Below are 16,376 nucleotides of genomic sequence, written 5' to 3' on the forward strand. Positions count from 1 at the left end.
CATTCCATTGGGGCCCATGTCCTCCTGGAGAAAGTCCTCCTTTCTCCAGACTTCCTCTCTTGTCTCCAGGGTCTGAGATTCCTGAGGGCTTGTCATAGCAGGAAAGACTGAAGAAAAAAAGGCATTCAGGAAGTCTGCCTTCTCCATATTGTTTGTCACCAGGGCACCCGCCCCATTCAGCAGTGGGACGACATTTTCCCCAGTCTTCCTTTTTCTACTGATGTATTTGAAGAAGCCCTTCTTGTTGTCCTTGACATCCCTTGCCAGATCTAATTCCAAATGGGCCTTGGCCTTCCTTGTCGCATACCTGCATACTCTGACGCATCCCTATATTCCTCCCAAGTGGCCTGCCCCCTTTTCCACATGCTGTAAACTTCCTTCTTCTGTCTGAGCTTTGCCAGGAGCTTCCTGCTCATCCTTGCAGGTCTCCTGCCCCCTTTGCTTGCCTTCTTACTGCACCGATCTTGAGCTTGGAGGAAGTGATACTTGAATACTGACCATCTGTCTTGGACCCCCCCTCCTTCCATGGCCCTAACCCTTGGAATTCTTCCAAGTAGATCCCTGAAGAGGACAAAGTTTGCTCTCCTGAAGTCCAGAGTCACAATCACACTTCTTGCCCTGCTTCCTCCTCGCAAGATCCTGAACTCCACCATATCATGGTCATTGCGGCCAAGGCTGCCCACTGACCCTCACATCTCCAACTAATCCTTCCTCATTTGTTAATACAAGGTCTAGCAACACACCTTTCCTTGTTGGCTCTTTGACCACCTGTGTCAAAATGTTGTCATCAGTGGTCTTTTCTAAAAAGCATGTAGCCTTCCATGACAGCATTCCAGTCATGTGAGCAATCCCACCATGTCTTCATGACTGCAATGAGATCATAGCTTTGTGACCGCACGCAGATCTCCAGTTCTTCCTGTTTGTTTCCCATACTTCACGCATTAGTATACAAACATTTCAGGGAGCTGAAATGCTTATTTCTCATGCTGCGTGTGTATGTATAGAAACACTTGAGATGTCTTTCATTCAACTCAGCCCTTCATGGGGCAGACTGAAGGGCCTCCCCAGCATGCAGTTCCTCAAAAATTGGTGTCCAGTCCCATAGCTTATCTCTGGTGGGCCTGGTTTTGTCCCTTTCCCCCTTCGAATCTAGTTTTAAAGCCCTGTCGATCAGCCCTGCTAACTCCTGGGCAAAAATCATTTTCCCCCTCACAGAAAGGTTCTCCCTATCAGGAGTCAGTAGGCTCGGTGTCATGTAGAACTTCCCATGATCAAGAAACCCAAAACTGTGTTGGTGGCACAAGCCTCGGAGCCACGTATTGATCAGATGGGTTCACCTGTTCCTTTCAGTATTGATCCCTGCTACTGGAAGGATGGAGGAAAACACTACCTGTGCACCTGATCCTTCAACCAGTTGTCCCAAAGCCCTAAAGTCCCTTGTGATTGCTCTTTGGCTTCTCTTTGCCATCTCATCACTGCCAACTTGAAAAAACAATAAAGGGTAATAATCAGAGGGATTATTACCAGGCGAGTGACTGTCTGAGTGACGTCTTGTACCCCTGTCCCAGGGACAGCAGACTTCCTTATGGGTTGGGTCTGAACAACAAAGTGGGCCCTCCATTCCTGTCAGAAGGGAGTCCCCTATGACTATAACCCTTCTTTTTTTCTTGGTGGGGGTTGTTGTGATGTGGGGCATAGGTTGACTTGCCAATATGGATGGACCTTTATCCACATCGTCATTTGCTTGCCCATCCAGTTCCAGAGCCTCATTCCTGTTGTGTAGGGGCACCTGGGAAGGTGAGGTAGGCAGCAGGGGGGGTCACCTGCTACGCCAAACAGGATCCTGCTTCCACTCCCCCCGTCTCTTAGATCCCTTCTGTCTGCATCGTGGCAAGGGGGTAGGGGAACTTTTGTTTCTTGAGCAGTGGCTATGGCTGGCTGAGGAGCCTACTGCAGGGATGGCAGAGCTCTATCTCACCAGTCAGTCTCCTTCTCTGACTCCCTGATGCTCCTCAGCCTGCCCACCTCCTCCCAAAGCTCTGCCACCAGGCAAAGCAGTTCTTCAACCTGGGCACACCTCCCACAGCTGTGCTCTCTACTGTCATCCTGTAGTGGCATAAGAGTAGGGCACACCCAGCAGCCTGACACCTGGGTGGCAGCATGTTCCCCCCGGAGTTCTGTCTGGGAGGCTGCATCAGCTGTGGTGGGTGCGTACTGAGTTCTGTGAGGCCACTGTCTTCTGCTGGATGATTACCATTGCTCCATAGTCAACCTGGCCAAGCTTCAGCACCCTCCCTACATGCCTTGCCTGCACGCACTGTCACACCACTCCCTGACTGCCACGACATGCCATTTGCCCCCTCTGTTAGCCACACTCCTGGTCGCTTGCGCTCCTTAGGGGCTGCCTTTGTATGACAGGAGGGACACTCCCGTCTCCACCCAAGCCTCATCAGCCACCCTTGTGAGGGCTGCCAGGTCCAGGCAGCTCCTTCATCTGCCTTGAAGGGGCCTCGATGTAGGGAAACCCCTGCAGAACATGTCTGCCCCAGAGTCCTTCATGCGCTGTTCATCCATCCCTTGTCCTTGCAGCTCTGGGTCTGAGAAGTAGAGAAGTTGGGAATGTTTGAGTAGCTGTGCCATATGCTTTCTAGTTTGTTCTCAGGAGAGATGTCAGATATCCTTCATCTTTAGCTGTTCCCTTTGCAAAGCCCTGCTTAGCATTAGTCTTGCTGTTCCATAGATCTCTTTTTGAATGCAGAGTGAACGGTGCACACTTTTGTCTAGCCTGTTCAGTAATAGGATGTGAAATGTCATCTGCAGCCTGCTTCTTGCAAACGGGGGATAAGACAGGCTGCCGTCAGTTGGGGGTCATGAGGTGGAAGAAGACAAGAATACTGTGAATGATTTATTCACATATGAATGAGTAAAAGCTGATGAAGCTTTCTGAACTTCTGAAAATGACAGATTCATCGAACAGGCCCCATCGGACGGTGTTCACTCGAGCCATTGAGGCATGTGATCTTCACTGGCAGGACAGTCACTTACAGCACATTATCAGCAGTAACCTATACACCAACTACTGTTACCATGATGACACTGAAAACTCACTCTTTGACTCTCACGGGTGGCCCCTCTGGCATGGTAAGTGGCTAAACTGGAAAGAGGTTTCTGTGATTTACCACTTTGTTTAGTTTGTATGGCATTATTTTGGGGGGCATGGTGGGGAGATGAATGAAAAGCCTGGCAAAAAGAACAGAAGGTCCCTTGAAATGCTGGTTTCAGAAGTAGTCCTTTAAGTCTCTTTTGCACAGTTTTAACCTTTGTAGTTAACCTAGCAAAACAGGCCATTGCAGACATGGAAGTGTTGCTATTCAATTCTTTTCTCCATTTTAGAACATGTTCCTACAGCCTGTGCGAGGGTGGATGCATTACGATCTCATGGATATCCAAGAGAAGCACTGAGGCTGGCAATAGCTATTGTTAATACACTAAGAAGGCAGCAGCAGAAACAGCTGGAAATGTTCCAGGCTCAGAAGAAAGGTAAATGTGGGGAAGAGAGAAAGGCAAAGGACATGACAAGATGATGATAACATTTGGAACTTTGCATGAGAAAACTGTTTTTGAAACTATAAAGTCAATGAGGTGTCTAACTCTCCATTGCAAATGATCATAGTGGTAATGTAACGTATAAGTGAATCAGTAAGAAGTCAGTGTGAATAATCCTTTTTGTTAATATTACTTATTTCTGCATGTCATGTATAACACATACTATTTGTTAGTAAGACAAAGATCTTCTTGTTTGGTTCTTTTTATTACATATCAGTTGATTCTTAAACAGCAACAACATCAAAAAAAAAAAAAAAACACAGCCCTATTCTCCTGAGCAATCAGTTCAACAGTGTGGCTGTGTTTCATTTTGTAGCCCCACACATTTAGGTAAGAAGCAGGCTTTCTAGTGTTTTAAAGCTTTGCAATAATGCATGTGGTTACTAAGGAAGGTGATACGCCATGAATGAGAGTGAGCAGAGGCATCTTCAAGTTAGTGTGTAGTAGATAGAGAAGCAGAGCATCCATAATAGCTTGTATACAATCTTTACATGATCAGCCATAATGAGACTGATCTCCCACAGTTCAGTAGCATATATGTGTCTAGGAGAAAAAAGTTGGGGGTTGGAGTCAAAGGAGAGCAAGTGCCATAAGACTGTTAGTAAAAAATGGGATCAGGGGAATCTATAACCTTTACCAAAGACATACTTTATTCAATTCATTGTGCTAAAGGATTTTTTTCATGTTCCAACTGATCTATGGGTGAGGGCTACTAAGTAAAGTATCCAACAAAGTATGTTTATTGACTGAAATTTTAGAATGCCAAAATTAACGTGATTCAATTAAAAGACAATTTTTTCTTGTATGCTACATTTAATGTTTTTATTCTTTTTTTTTAAAGGAGTTGTCATCCTGAGTTTATTATTCCAATAAATATTTAGATGCAAAATAAGCTCATGTTTTATTTGGGATAATGGAACATATTTTAGAGTATTTTCATTTATTTCAGTGCCATCAGATTCACTTAAAACGTACAAAATGGTACTACATCTTTTGAGCCAGAAAGCAGATGTGGATATATTACCCAAAAAAAAGAAGTCAAAAAGTCTTTGCTGTCATTTTCAGCAGATGTTTTCAAAAGATTTCCTGGTATCGAGTAAGAGATTTCAAAAAAAAAACCACTACAGTTGAAACCCATAATGTGCTTTGCAAGTGTTTGAATGGTGTTTCGCCTTCATTCTTTTTCTTTTTTTTCCTCTTTTAACTAATAAAGTGGCTAACTAAAGAGTGGCTAATATGCACTCTTTCCCTCCCTCCTCCCTCCATCTTTTCTAACATAGAACTTCTCCACAAAGGAGTAACCTCAATAACGAATATTGAAGGTTTGGTGGGACACCCTTTGGATCCGATTGGCACCCTCTTCAGTAGCCTGATGGAAGCCTGCAAAGTGGATGATGAGAGCTTCCATGGATTCTCAAACTTCACAGGTAAGGCCGTGCAAAGGAAGATATCTTTTATACATCTTCAGTAACCAGAGGCATTTTTCTACCTTTCCATTCTAAATTAACTTCAAAGCCAGTGTTCTCATAGTATAAGAACTCACATTTGCCTTCCCTAAGAAAACATGAGGGAGAGAAAATGTTTAAAGGAAAATTTTTAAAGCACTTCCAAAATTACAAGTTAATCATTCTTGAAGAAAATTCTGCATTTTGAGCCTGAAATAAAAGCAAATAAGTCTTTATAGTAGCAACCCTCTCCACAGATATTACTCTGTCCTTTTTCTGAGACATTGCAGAAGATCACAAAAATCACAGAACTGTTGAGGTTGGAAGGAAGTTCTAAAGATCTGCTTAGAGCAGGATCAGCTGCAGCAGATTGCCCAGGACTGTGTCTACTTGGGTTTTGAATAACTCCAAGAATGAAGACTTTACAACCTCTCCTGGCAACCTCTTCCACTGTTCCACCTTCACAGTAAAATATTATTTTCTTATGCTCAGACGGAAATGTGTGTTTCAGTTTGTGCCCATTGCCTCTTTTCCTGTCACAGTTTACCACTGAGAAGAGTCTGGCTCAGCCTTCTTTACACTCTCCTATCATATATTTATACATATTGGTAAGATACTCCTGAGCCTTCTCTTTTCCAGGCCAAACAGTCCCAGCTATCTCAATCTCTGATCATATAAAGATGCTCCAGTCCCTTACTCATCTTTGTGACCCCTCACTGGATTTGCTCCAGTATGTCCATGTACTGGGGAGCCCAGAACTGAACACAGCACTCCATATGTCTCACCAGTGCTGAACAGAGGGGAAAGATCAACTCCCTCGACCTGCCTCACCACCCTCTGAGTGAAAAATTTCCTTCCAAGCTCTAATGTAAATCTTCCCTCTTTTAGTTTAAAACCATTCCCCCTTGTCCTGTCATTATCTACCTGAGTAAAGAGTCCTTCTGCATCCCTTTTATAAGACCCCTTTAGGTAGTGATGAGGTCATCCTGGTCAGCCTTCTCTTCTGTAGGCTGAACAGCCCCAGCTCTCAGCCTTTCTTCATAGGAGAGGTGCTCCAGCCCCTTGAACATCTTTGTGGCCCTCCTCTGGACCTGCTCAAACACGTCTACATCTTTCTTGTACTGGGGACTCCAGAACTGGATGCAGTACTCCAAGTGGGGCCTCACAAGGGCTGAGTAGAGGGGGACAATCACCTCCCTTGACTTGCTGGCCACTCCTCTGTTGATGCAGCCCAAGATGCAGTTGGCCTTCTGGGCTGCAAACACGCACTCATGTCAAGCTTTTCATCCATCAGAACCCTCAAGTCCTTCTCCACAGTACTGCTCTCAATGAGTTCTTCTCCTAGTCTGTACTCACATCTGGGATTGCCCTGACCCAGGTGCATCACCTTGCATTTAGACTTGTTGAACCTCATTAGGTTCACATGGGCCCACTTCTCAAGCCTGTCCAGGTCCCTTTGGGTGGTGTCCCTTCCTTCTGTCATAAAAACCCCACCACTCAGCTTGGTGTCATCTTCAAATTTGTTGAGGGTGCACTTGATCCCACTATGTCATTGATAATGATATTAAACAGTACCAGTCCCAGGAGAGACCCCTGCAGTACACCACTTGTCACCGGCCTCCACTTGGACATAGATCCATTGACCACTACTTTCTGGGTGCGACCTTCAAGCCAATTCCTTATCCACTGAATAGTCAGACAGAGCGAAATACACCTAGACTTCTCTGGGGAGATGGTTTTTCTCTGATTTCTATACTTAAGCACCAGGTTCCTGGAAAAGGAGAGAGAGAACTTACATTTCTAACTTGCAATAATTTCAGGTCTTACCAGTTGCAACAGGAGTTTAAAAGTGCCACACAGAATTTGAGTTGCTGGTGCCTCTGTCAGTTTTCCATAGTTGCAGCTTCAGCTATTGTTGCTGTACAGACACTTCAGTGCATAGCTCCACTACTCTTAGGGCATCTTTACTATGCAGTATTATCCTCCTATTTAACATTTTTTGTTTATTGGACACCACAGGTGAAGGCAAAGAATGGCAAATCATGCAATCATAGAATGGTTTGGGTTGGAAGGGACCTTAAAGATCATCTAGTTCCAGCCCAAACCAACCTGTCCTAAGACAGACCACTGAAGGACACTACTCGTTACCAGCCTCCACCTGGATATAGAGCCATTGACTACAACTCTTGAAGGGTGCAGCCTTCAAGCCAACTCCTTATCCACTGAATGGTCCACCCATCAAGTCCATCTCTCTCCATTTTGGAGTTCAGGATGTCATGTGGGACTGTGTCAAAGGCCTTGTGGAAGTCCAGGTAGATGACATTGGTCAGTCTTCCCTTGTCAACTGATGCAGTCACTCCACCGTAGAAAGCCACCAGACTGGTCAGGCACAATTTGCTCTTGGTGAAACCATGCTGGCTGTCTTGGATCACCTCCTCGTCTTGCATGTACCTCGACACTGCTTCCAGGAGGACCTTTTCCATAATCTTGCCAGGCACAGAACTGAGGCTCACCGGTCTGTAGTTCCCCAGCTTCTCCTTTCTACCCTTTTTAAAAATGGGAGTGCTGTTTCCCTTTTTCTTGTCAACAGGGACTTTATCTGACTGCCAGGACTTTTCAAATATGATTGAGAAAGGTTTGGCAACTGCATAAGACAATTCTTTCAGGACCCTGGGTGTTATTGTACATCTTAGCTGCACACGCACATAATACTTCAAATAGATGATAAAACACATGATAATATACATGGCCTACAGAGAATATGAATTGGAAAACAATGTTTCAGAATTGATGCATAATTTAGGTCAGGATGCTTATGCCCATTTTAATTTCAGTATTTGCTTTCCAGGAGCTTAAGCGATTCATTCCTTATTCTCAGTCTGTTTCCACCTCTGCAGTAGTTTCTCATCACCTTCTGTGTGGACAAAAACTGGAGTCATCCCTCTACCTACAGGACTTTTATATGCACATCCCCAGTCCTCTTGGGGCTTTGCCTCAAAGCTCATTGTATTCAATTAGATTTTGTTCAATAAACTTTTCAGTAAACTTTTTATCCACCTATTCTGGAAGAACTAGTTAAAAGAAATCAGAAATCAGATTCTTTGCAATTAGTAAAAAAAAGAAAAAAAAAGTTTGTGTTCAAAAGTAAATTCCCACTACATACGCATATACAATCTACCAAATACATTCAGCCTTCTCATTTGCTGCAGATGCCCACCTCCTTACATCTGTCCATTGTAACTTGTTGTTCCCCAATTAGAATGTTCACTGATAGAGGCTGGAATAGCATTTTGTCATATGGTGTATCTGTGAAGTGCCAAATGAATCAGTGGTACTCTTTAAAGCAATTTATGGCTTGGTCTGTATGGAATTTACAAGTAATCTTTACTGGAAGTAAGAATTATTGTTTCAGTAAAATTCAGAAGCATTATACTTGTTTATCATAAATGCAACTGTAACAATTAAAAAATCCTGAAAAGAGCCCTAGCAAAGAGAGGATGCTTAAATGTTGTGGAGTTATCAGGCCTACTGTACTTGCACAATCTTAATAACTTCATCTGAAATCTATGCAGAGGTATAAACACCTTCCCTTTCCATTTATACAACATCAAGGCTTTAAGGAGATACAGAAATGGTTGGGAAAAGAAACACACAAAAACTGAAATGCATCTTCCTATTTTTGCCTTATTAACACAAAACTGGAGAAAAACTGCCTTTCTCTAAATCATAGCTTAAAGATGAAAACTTTTATTTTTACTTGAGTGTATTTTTATTGTTATTGTTATTTTAATTTAATTTTATAATTGCTTTGTGTATTTCTCCCTTATGGAAATGGATAGTTTACATTGGGTCTTTGGATTTTGAAATTGAGCTAGTAATTTAAATAATTTTAAACAAATGAATACTGACAGAGGTATCATTTGTAAATATGGCATTATAAGCAGATTATGGATTAGAATGACTTGCTGATGTGTTGTTCTTTGTGTCACTCTTTACAGAGAACATGGGGCAATGCAAATCTCTGGAGTACCATCACCTGCCTGCACACAAATTCTTAGAAGAAGGGGAATCTTATTTAACTCTGGCTGTGGAAGTAGCATTGATAGGGCTGGGACAACAACGAATAATGCCAGATGGCTTGTATGCACAAGAGAAGGTTTGTCGAAATGAGGAGCAGCTCATTTCTAAGCTACAGGAAATTGAATTGGATGATATTCTGGTGAAGATTTTTCGAAAACAAGCAGTCTTCTTATTAGAAGGTAGCTCACTATAGATGCTAACAGCTTCTTTAAACTGTCTTCACTTATAGAAGCCCACAGAACTAGTATTCCCGTGGAAGCTGACTTTATGTACTTGATGTTTTTTTGATGTACAATTCACAGAATCACAGAATGTTAGGGATTGGAATGGACCTTGAAAGATTATCTAGTCCAATCCCCCTGCCAGAGCAGGAATTCCAGCAAAATTTTGTTTTCAATCTCTTATGAAAATCAAACATACACTGAATAAATACCATGACTGTAGAAATAAGGCATCTGCTGATTTGCAAGCCCTTAATTTTTATTGCATTTTGTTCTTTAATTTTTTTGTTTGATATAATCTCAGTATCCTAATTGTACAGCCCAGGCTCACAATTAAATATTATAGACATCAGTTATCAGCAGTTCTCAAGTAGCAGAATTCTAAATGTTACTTGTATTCTGAAAAAGGACTGGCAGCTTTGCAAATGTATGAAGATTTTTACCTCTTTTCCCAATTAAAGAGCTCAGAAAATTCACTTAGAATTACTGGGACAGAACTACAACATTTTATTTGTAGCAAATAGGAAAATGGCTTGCCTCTGAAGTTTGAATCATACATGACAATTGAAATACATGGTCAAATATTGAGGTTTAAGGCCTGATCTTATGACTAAATTGTGACTAAGTTATCTGTTTGGGAATCATTGTGGTGGATTGCAATAAAATCTGTGGGGAAAAAAAGTGCATGCCTTTGCCTTAGCTTTTAAAAAGGCTTAACATGTAGCACTTAAGCCTCATGTTCAGAAAGTAGCCTCATGGGTTCTGAGGTTGTCTTTCTAGCTTTTGGGTGTTTTTTTTTTTAATGGAAGAAAAAACTTTAAAGGAACTAGTTCGCCAAAGGCATGGTTTTGAGTGCCTGCTCAAGGGATGGTGTGGAGTACAGTACTGCTCTAGGTGAGTTGTGAAGACTGTTACACAGCAGTCATATTTTGTTTTCTTTCTGTAAGACATTTGTCTTTGAAAACTTCTTTAATGGAAAACTTCTTTAACTACCTATGAAATTACCGTAGTGAGCAGTGTGCAGTGTCTTGCATTACTGTTTGCTGAGAAATCTAGCTTTCCTGCAATAGCTTCAGTTTACACCAGGTTAGGCAGAAATTGCCAGCTCACATGGAAGAAAAACTGTGCAGTGATTGAAGATCCTAATCATATCAATTGTGTTTTTATAGTTATAGTCCTGTAGGTATAAAAAAAATAAACTTAATCAATATTAAGCTGATTTCTATGCTGTTAATGCAGATTAATGCATGTTGTATGTAGGTACCACTTGATTGAGTGGGAAAGCAGAATGTTAAGACTGTTGCAAGAACTGTTTTAATTTTTTGCTTGACTGCTAAGTTAATGTCAGAATATGTTTTTATATAAATGCTTTGTCCTGTACTCCTCATGTCCTGAGTTTCTGACTGAATCATCAATTGGCAAACATACATGAAATGGCTTCTTTCATTGAAACAATGCTAGATAGTTTTCACTGGCTTTCAAATTCATTTCAAATGATTAGAGACATTGTGTCACCTACTAAATCTTCATTGACATTTCCTTTGTAATCAGTCTTCAGAAATGCCCACCTATGGAACTCAGGCTTTTTTCATGCACTGTGATTTTTATCTTTTCATCTTGTGCTAAGGCACCCTTCAGAAAAACATTGCAGAAACAACTGTGCTGGTCTAAGTTAAAGTTGTTACCATCTACATCTCACGTAGTTCCTGAGGAGGGGCAGTGGAGATGTAAGTGTCAGTCTTTTCTTCCTGGCAACAGATGACAGGATGCGTGGGAACAGCACATAGCTGTGCAAGGGGAGGTTCAGACTGGACACCAGGAAAAATTTCTTTACTGTGAGGGTGGTCAAACACTGGAACAGGCTTCCTAGAGAGGTGGTTGATACACCCCATGCCTGTCAGTGTTCAGTAGGCATTTGGACAATGCCCTCAATAATATGCGTTAACCTTTGATTAGCCCTGAAGTGGTCAGGCAGTTGGACTAGATGATCTTTGAAGGTCCTTTCTAACTGAACTATTCTATTCTATTCTTTGTAGCAGAAGTGGCTACATAAATTTTGCAAGTACTCCTCATCCACTTCAGTGTAGGGTCAGACAGTTTGAACTGCTGCTTCTGGAAGCTGTTTAAATGATATGTGTGATTCTGCAGTGAAGAAGTGTGCTCACACTGTAATTTGTCCATACAAGCATGGTGGGTTGAAATCTCTAGTAGAGGAGAAATCAAAATTCTCTTCTCCTGTAGTAACTTCTGGGAGTGCTGGCTGCTATATGTGCAGTAATTTTCCAATAATACTTAATGTACGATTCTTATTCTGTCTTGCAACATTTTATGCTTGAACTTCTGGCTGCTGAAGTCAAAAACTGCTTGACACAGTTTTCCTGTTAACAGGAATAACAGTCTCAAGGTTGCAGGAGAAATGTAAAAATGGGGTTCGTAGTTACCGAACATTCAGAACTCAGCAAGGAAATAATTGCAATTCAATTTTTTTTAATCATCATTTCTGCTGTCAGTACTGACACTGCAGTTGTGAAATTGAAATACTGCACTGTGTGCAAAGTTTGCTGTCCCAACAGTGGGGATAGTTTCCCTACAACAAATATCATTTTTAAGATCATGTGGCAGTAACAGACTAGCAAAACCCTTTTTGATGCAAGATCTGACCTAGTCTTCTCTGGAGACAAAATCCAGACCAAAGGGTCATTTAAATGCCTAATGTCAGGTGAGATGTTAATAGCTATCAAGCACTGCTGTAGTGATTGTTCATGTAACTTCATTAAAGATACACACTTTTCTGCTGTAACCACACTTTTTTTTAAGGTAGATTTGTGAGAAAGCAATCACACACCAACAGAGGGTACATAAGGATTAATATGTACAATATAACTACATGGAGGCAAAGCTGGGATTAACACTTTCTCCTTTTGCATACCATAAATTTGTTGAATGAGCCCCATGGAGCACTGGGACCATTCTGTCATTTCTATGTGCATTGGTAGTGTCCTTAGTACTATGCAATTTACGGTCTGTCTCATTGTCTCAAAGAATATATAGTATGTAATATATTTGTAATATATTGTATCTATGTGATATGTGTATAGTATAATTCACAAAAATATCAATGCAATTTTACCTTTTGTACAGAAAACTCTGTCTCTGAATACCAATTCTAACTCAAGATATAGTGAGTGTTTTTAAAGGTGCAGAAGTTAGGTTTTAGCAGTCTGTAAAGATTGACATTCTCTTTCTTTTTCCCACAGCTGGACCATATAGTGGTTTAGGTGAAGTCATCCATCGTGAGAGTGTTCCAATGCACACATTTGCCAAGTATCTCTTCACCTCTCTCCTACCTCATGATGCTGAATTAGCATACAAAACTGCACTGAGAGTCATGCGGTATGTATTCACAAGTCATCTAGAAAGAGCACAAGTAGAGATCGGGAAAAGGGGGAAAAGCTTGGTAATCAAGACCTAGCCTTTTTTGTCTAAAAGAAGCATCGTTCTCTTTAAGGAAAAATTATGTTGGTTCTGTAATCTGTAAAAGCGAGTTATGTTTGTAGTAACTACAGTATAATCATTTATAAATGTAAAATTAGTGTTTACCTACAACTGTAAAACAGTGTTCTCTGTTATAATCTTTCCTTCTAGAATCCCCCTCGTGGGGAATGTGGCTTTGTGTTAAATGATGACAGCTTTAACATGTGTCTTTGTGTATATGTGATGGTAGTGGTGAAGAAATAAGGAAAGAGGCATCTTACCAGCAGTCTCAGTACCATTTGTTGCTTAGTCTGTTCTGTAGTACTATTTGTTCCACCAGTCTTCTTTATAAATTATCTCTCAATGGTAGGTTTTAAACCATATGGTGTGGTCTGACACAATACTTTTTTCTTGTGCTTCATAACTAATCATAGAATCATAGAAACAAAGAATATCCCAAGTTGGAAGGGACCCATAAGGATCATCAAGTCCAACTCCTGGCACCGCACAGGTCTACCCAAAAGTTTAGACCATGTGACTAAGTGCACAGTCCAATCGCTTCTTAAATTCAGACAGGCTTGGTGCAGTGACTAATTCACTGCGGAGCCTGTTCCAGTGCGCAACGACCCTCTCAGTAAAGAACCTCCTCCTGACGTCCAGCCTAAACTTACCCTGCCTCAGCTTAACACCATTCTCACGGGTCCTATCACTGGTGATTACGGAGAATAAGGTCACCTGCCTCTCCACTCCCTCTTGCGAGGAAGTTGTAGACTGCGATGAGATCTCCCCTCCGCCTCCTCTTCTCCAGGCTGAACAGGCCAAGTGACCTCAGCTGCTCCTCATATGTCTTCCCCTCCAGGCCCTTCACCATCTTCGTCGCCCTCCTCTGGACACTCTCCAACAGTTTAATGTCCTTTTTGTACTGTGTTACCCAGAACTGCACACAATACTGGAGGTGAGGCCGCACCAGTGCAGAGTAGAGCGGGACGATCACTTCCCTCGACCGACTTGTAATGCCGTGCTTGATGCATCCCAGGATAGGATTAGCCCTCCTGGCTGCCAGGGCACACTGCTGTCTCATATTCAACTTGCTGTCAACCACGACCCCCAGATCCCTCTCTGCGGGGCTGCTCTCCAGCATCTCGTCGCCCAGTCTGTATGTATAGCCAGGGTTGCCCCATCCCTAAGACTAAGCAGTCTTATACACTTCTGAATATTAGGATTTAAATGGAATACATCATATGACAACAAAATGTGTGACTTGAATACTATTTGTCTTCAGTAATCGGGAGAAAGGTGTTTGTCAGGGAGTGCTCAGTATGTGTTGGCTTTATCTCATGGCAGGCCAGATTGTTAATGGTAGCTAAGAAGAGCCTTCTGAAAGAAGTTTTAAGGGCCTAAATAATCAACAATAAATCTATGTTGTCCTCCTACAGTGCACGGAAGAAACTGGTCTTATCTGAATTTAATGGTTGCTGTCAAGCACTTATAGTAAATGATGGCTGACAAAGAATAGCCCAAACTGACTGCTAGGAGCAATCAAGTCCCGTATTATAAACATGAGTGTTGGGTTTTCCTGATCATTATTATGAAGAATGATTGCACAGTGACTGAAGGACATGCTATCCACATAAGTAGTGGTTAGCTTCATCAGACGAGATGTATCCTAGTGGTTTGGAGTTGTATATTTTTTCTGGAGTTTCTCCAGAATGCTAAACAGGAGAAAATAATTATGTGTTTAAAGGACTAAATGGGAAGGCATGCATAAAAACAAAGCATATCTACTCTCAGGTCAGGCCAAAGGTCTGTTTAGCCTGGTTGTTTTGTTGTTGTCTCCAAGTATGTCTAGTAGTGGATGTTAGCGAGGAGTCTCAGAAATATAAAGAGTGACCTTGCATCCTTGATGCTTGTGATTAGAAATTTAGGAACTAAACTGAGAAGACAAAAATGCATTATTGATGAACTGTTGAGAACATTCAAATGTTATGATCAGAAAACTGTCTGGGTCAGCTTTTCTTTCAATGCAAGTTAAGTGTATCAATAACCTTGGTCATATCAGATCAGCAAGACAGTACAAAATTTGTATTAAAAAAAAAAAATGGTCATTTTTCTGTAAAATAGACTTATGTCCTTATATTTATTTCTAGAAGAGGGAAAACCGAGCATCTTTTCCTCCATGGCAGGGAGGAAATGGCAATGGCATGGACAAAAATATCAACAGGAAATTAGTAAATGTGTGTGGTGGTTTTACTCAGGTGGGCAGCCAAGCTCCACCACAAAGAACTCAAGGTTTGAGATAAGGATCATGTAATTAAAGGAAAAAGGGAGAGGAAAAAAAAAAAAGTTACTCTCTACTTCCCATCAACGAGTGATGTTTGGCCACGTCCTGGGAAACAGGGCCTCAAAACGTATAATGGTTGTTCAGGATGACAGGCCCTTCCACCACGAGAGCCCCCTTTTTATTGCTGAGTGTGACATCATGTGGTATGGAATATCCCTTTGGCTGGTTTAGGTCAGCTGCCCTGGTGATGTCTCCTCCCCATCACTTGCCCACCCCCAGCCTGCTGCCTCTTGGGGACTTGGAGGGAGTCCTGATGCGGTGCCAGTATTATGCAGCAATAGACACAACACTGGAGTGATGCCAGTGCTGTTCTAGCTAGGAGTGCAGAGCACAGCACTATGTGGGCTGCTGCAGGGAAAGGTGACTCCATCCCAGACAGACCCAGCACAACCTCCACCCCTTATTCCATAATATTTGTGTCACACTCAGGTCCCACATAGTTTACTATATATATTCTCACCACCAATATTCCCTGTCCATTAAAATATTTAGAGGTCTGTACTTTTCATTACATAGGCCTCTCCCCAAAATGTTCATAAGAACTGTTGATGAATTCAGCTTCATCTGTCAAAGTGGTCACTCAGGGCAGGCGGTGTTGGTTGTCTTGACGCCAGCACCAGCTTAGCTCGAGTCACTGTTGCACTTGCCTGGTTCCTTGCAAAGTTGACCTGTCCTTGGTTCTGCAGTGTCCTCTTACAACACATAACTTAGATTACAGATTATTTTTCTCCCAAGGTTAAACCTCCTTGAGGCAATGTTGTGGTTTAACCCGGCTGGCAGCTAAACACCACACAGCCGTTCGCTCACCCTCCCCCCTCCCTCTCTGGGATGGGGGAGAGAAACAGGAAAGTGAAGCCAGTGAGTTGAGATAAAGACAGCTTATTAAGATAGAAAATAATAATAATAATAATATGTACAAACAAGTGATGCACAATGCAATTGCTCAGCACCTGCTGACCAATGCCCAGCCCAACCCCGAGCAGCCGCCCCCCCCAGCCCGGCTAGCCACCCCTATATATTGTTTAGCATGACGTCAGATGGTATGGAATAACCCTTTGGCCAGTTTGGGTCAGCTGTCCTGGGTCTATCCCCTCCCAGCTCTTGCTGCACCCCCAGCCTGCCCGCTGGCAGGACAGAATGAGAAGCTGAAAAGTCCTTAGCTTAGTGTAAGCATTGCTCTGCAGCAATTAAAACATCAGCATGTTATCA

At 42.2% G+C, this 16,376-nt stretch overlaps 1 protein-coding gene across 1 annotated transcript in view; it reads left to right on the forward strand.

Moving 5' to 3' along the window:
- Positions 1 to 16,376, forward strand: part of LOC118159699 (zinc finger SWIM domain-containing protein 6-like) — a 158,098-nt gene that overhangs the window by 107,974 nt on the left and 33,748 nt on the right. Inside the window, exons 6-10 of the mRNA XM_035314263.1 lie at positions 2,965 to 3,141; positions 3,394 to 3,540; positions 4,887 to 5,033; positions 9,050 to 9,310; positions 12,610 to 12,745. Coding sequence (XP_035170154.1) covers positions 2,965 to 3,141; positions 3,394 to 3,540; positions 4,887 to 5,033; positions 9,050 to 9,310; positions 12,610 to 12,745 — 868 coding nt within the window. The remainder of the gene's footprint in view (positions 1 to 2,964; positions 3,142 to 3,393; positions 3,541 to 4,886; positions 5,034 to 9,049; positions 9,311 to 12,609; positions 12,746 to 16,376) is intronic.

Source organism: Oxyura jamaicensis, unplaced genomic scaffold (assembly GCF_011077185.1).
Source record: "Oxyura jamaicensis isolate SHBP4307 breed ruddy duck unplaced genomic scaffold, BPBGC_Ojam_1.0 oxyUn_random_OJ71687, whole genome shotgun sequence".
Taxonomy (NCBI): Eukaryota; Metazoa; Chordata; class Aves; order Anseriformes; family Anatidae; genus Oxyura; species Oxyura jamaicensis.